Below are 2,384 nucleotides of genomic sequence, written 5' to 3' on the forward strand. Positions count from 1 at the left end.
AAAAAAAAAAAAAAAAGAAAAATATAGAAAATAAAAATTTAAAATGTGAACAAAAAACCAAAAATGAATTTTCTAAATAACAAATGGTTTCTTAAATTTTGGACCTATTTCAAAAAACCTACTAAGTTTATTTCATAATTGATAATTATTGTAACCAGGAAACCTATCTGAGCTCCTTAAATAAACTGAAGCAGCAACAAAGATCACAAACCAAATAAACTGAAGTCTTTCCTTGAAAAAGGAAAATTAAGTCCCTGGAAAATCATTAATAAAGCATTTGTAGATTGTAGTCATAAATGCGTTCCCTTGTTATCAGACACTTAGGTCCACTTTTTAAATGCTCAAGTCAGCATCTTACTTTTTTGGTTAACTTGCTTATCAGTCAAAAAATCGACTGAAATGAAATACTTTGACACAACCACACAGTACCCTAGCTGGAAATATTACTGCTGCTTATGGTTTTATATAAAGCTATTGTTAAATGTATGTGAACGTTTCAGTAAGAAAGCTACTCACCACCATCCCTCTCTCTAACTCTGTGAGTATGCACATTTTTGGCCTTACTGTGACCTGTGCTGTCACTGTATTTGTTTTCAGGACTATCAGATCTCCGCAACATTTTATTTGGTGGTGAAGGATCTGCTGCGTCTCGCATCTTTTCATGTCTGTGATCACCACTACTGGGGTGACTCTTCGATGAATACTTAAGTGCCTGTAAAACATCACCCCCCCAAAAAAGAGAGAAAGAATTGAAATTTTAAACTAAATTCCCCAATCTAAGCATCAATTTTGGTGTAATAACTTATAAAGCTTTATAAACTTATTAATAAAATTAAAATTTCCATTTTGAAATCTGAAAAACTTGATGCTTAAGTGTACCATAAGACCCTTGATACAAATCTTAATACCAAATTTTAAAAAAAGAAAGAAGAAACCACACTCCACTTTTAAACCACAGTGGCATATTGATTCTGCATAAAATTTTTCTGGGAATTAATATGTGAAATTCCTTTTTGAATGTTTAGTCAAGATAAAACTAGAAACTCAGTACTACTGTAATCAATTTCTGCTCTACAACTGATAGGCACAGGCATATGTTTAAGCCTATGTATATTTCTAAAAAGCTACCAAAAAAGACATCAGTTTCCCCAAATATACGACTCAAAGCACTTCAGACCTAACTTACCTACTCTTGGCAGATGTGCGAAACAATTTTAAAGTATGAAAATACTAGCCAAAATAAACTGATATGAGCAGTATTTCCAACTAAACAGAGTGGAACACACTCAAATTAATGGTTTAGTTTTATTCTAAATACCTCAGGATAACCAAGATACAACATTCTTTTACAATGTGTAAAAGCAGTTTTGCAGGGCAGATTGAATAAGTTTTAATCTTTGACATTAAAATGCAACAGACAATGTTTTACACATCAGGGGATCAAGTGTTTTCAATGCCAACTCTAGCCTAATGTACAAAGTGTTTGGTTCAGTACACCTGGTAAGTTACCATTTATGAGATTTCCCTCCTGAAAACTGAAGCCACATCTACCGTAATTTTGAAAAACTTCACATGCAACAACTGCTGTAACAAAAATGAACCTAGCTACCCTACCTAGAACCACCTACGTTAATTATCCAAATGCCCCAAGATCTCAATTCTTTCAGGAAAAAAACACTTAAAATAAGAAAAAACAATAGTTTACATCCCACTTAAAAGTTGTAAATCACTTAACTATTTCTCCCACACCCTTCACCTAATTTTAATACTTCTACCTTAACTTCCAGTTCCCCCAACACAGTAGGTAAGTACACCTTCCAAGTCACCTACCACTTCATTCCATCGATTCCTTCCCAAATAATCAAGCTAGGTCTTCTCGGCTGCAAATGGTTTTGTTTTTATTATTTTTTTCAGTTTTAACTGAACTTCCTCCACTCACCTGTTCAAATAAGACATTAAACCTTGTCGGAGAACCCTACTGGGGCCAAACACAAAATTTTAAGGGGACCTGCCGTCCTAGTTTTAGATTTGTTGCACCAAAGGGCCTGCACCGACTTCTGAAGCCTGCGCTCGAGTAGCAGTCCCTCCCTTCCCCCTCCAGGCCCCTTCCAATCCCTCCACCCCGGCTTCGGGCTGGTACCTGGTAAGGCTGCGAGTCCCCCCTCCGGTCGTGACAGCTGAAAAACAGGAAGAGAAACGGCGACATGAGACACTGCGGGGGGTGGAGGGAACGGGTCCCCCCCGCCGCCCCTCCCCGCGGGAGTCCTCCCCAGTGTACCGGCGCGGGCCCCGCACGCACACGGCGCGCTCGCACAGCTCCCCAGAGGACCAAGGAGGGCGAAACGCGGCGCACCCGGGCCCCCGCTCCCCTCCGCCCGCACTCC

General features: G+C 39.1%; 1 protein-coding gene across 2 annotated transcripts in view; it reads right to left on the reverse strand.

Moving 5' to 3' along the window:
- Positions 1-2,384, reverse strand: part of WAC (WW domain containing adaptor with coiled-coil) — an 87,831-nt gene that overhangs the window by 84,112 nt on the left and 1,335 nt on the right. For both annotated transcript variants that reach the window (XM_012803321.2, XM_023511467.1), the window contains exons 2-3: positions 2,141-2,177; positions 517-712 (exon numbers count right to left, since the gene is read on the reverse strand). In XM_012803321.2, coding sequence (XP_012658775.1) covers positions 517-655 — 139 coding nt within the window. In that variant the 5' untranslated portion in view covers positions 656-712; positions 2,141-2,177. The remainder of the gene's footprint in view (positions 1-516; positions 713-2,140; positions 2,178-2,384) is intronic.

Source organism: Otolemur garnettii, unplaced genomic scaffold, assembly GCF_000181295.1.
Source record: "Otolemur garnettii isolate 467f Iridium unplaced genomic scaffold, OtoGar3 scaffold00019, whole genome shotgun sequence".
NCBI classification, from domain to species: domain Eukaryota; kingdom Metazoa; phylum Chordata; class Mammalia; order Primates; family Galagidae; genus Otolemur; species Otolemur garnettii.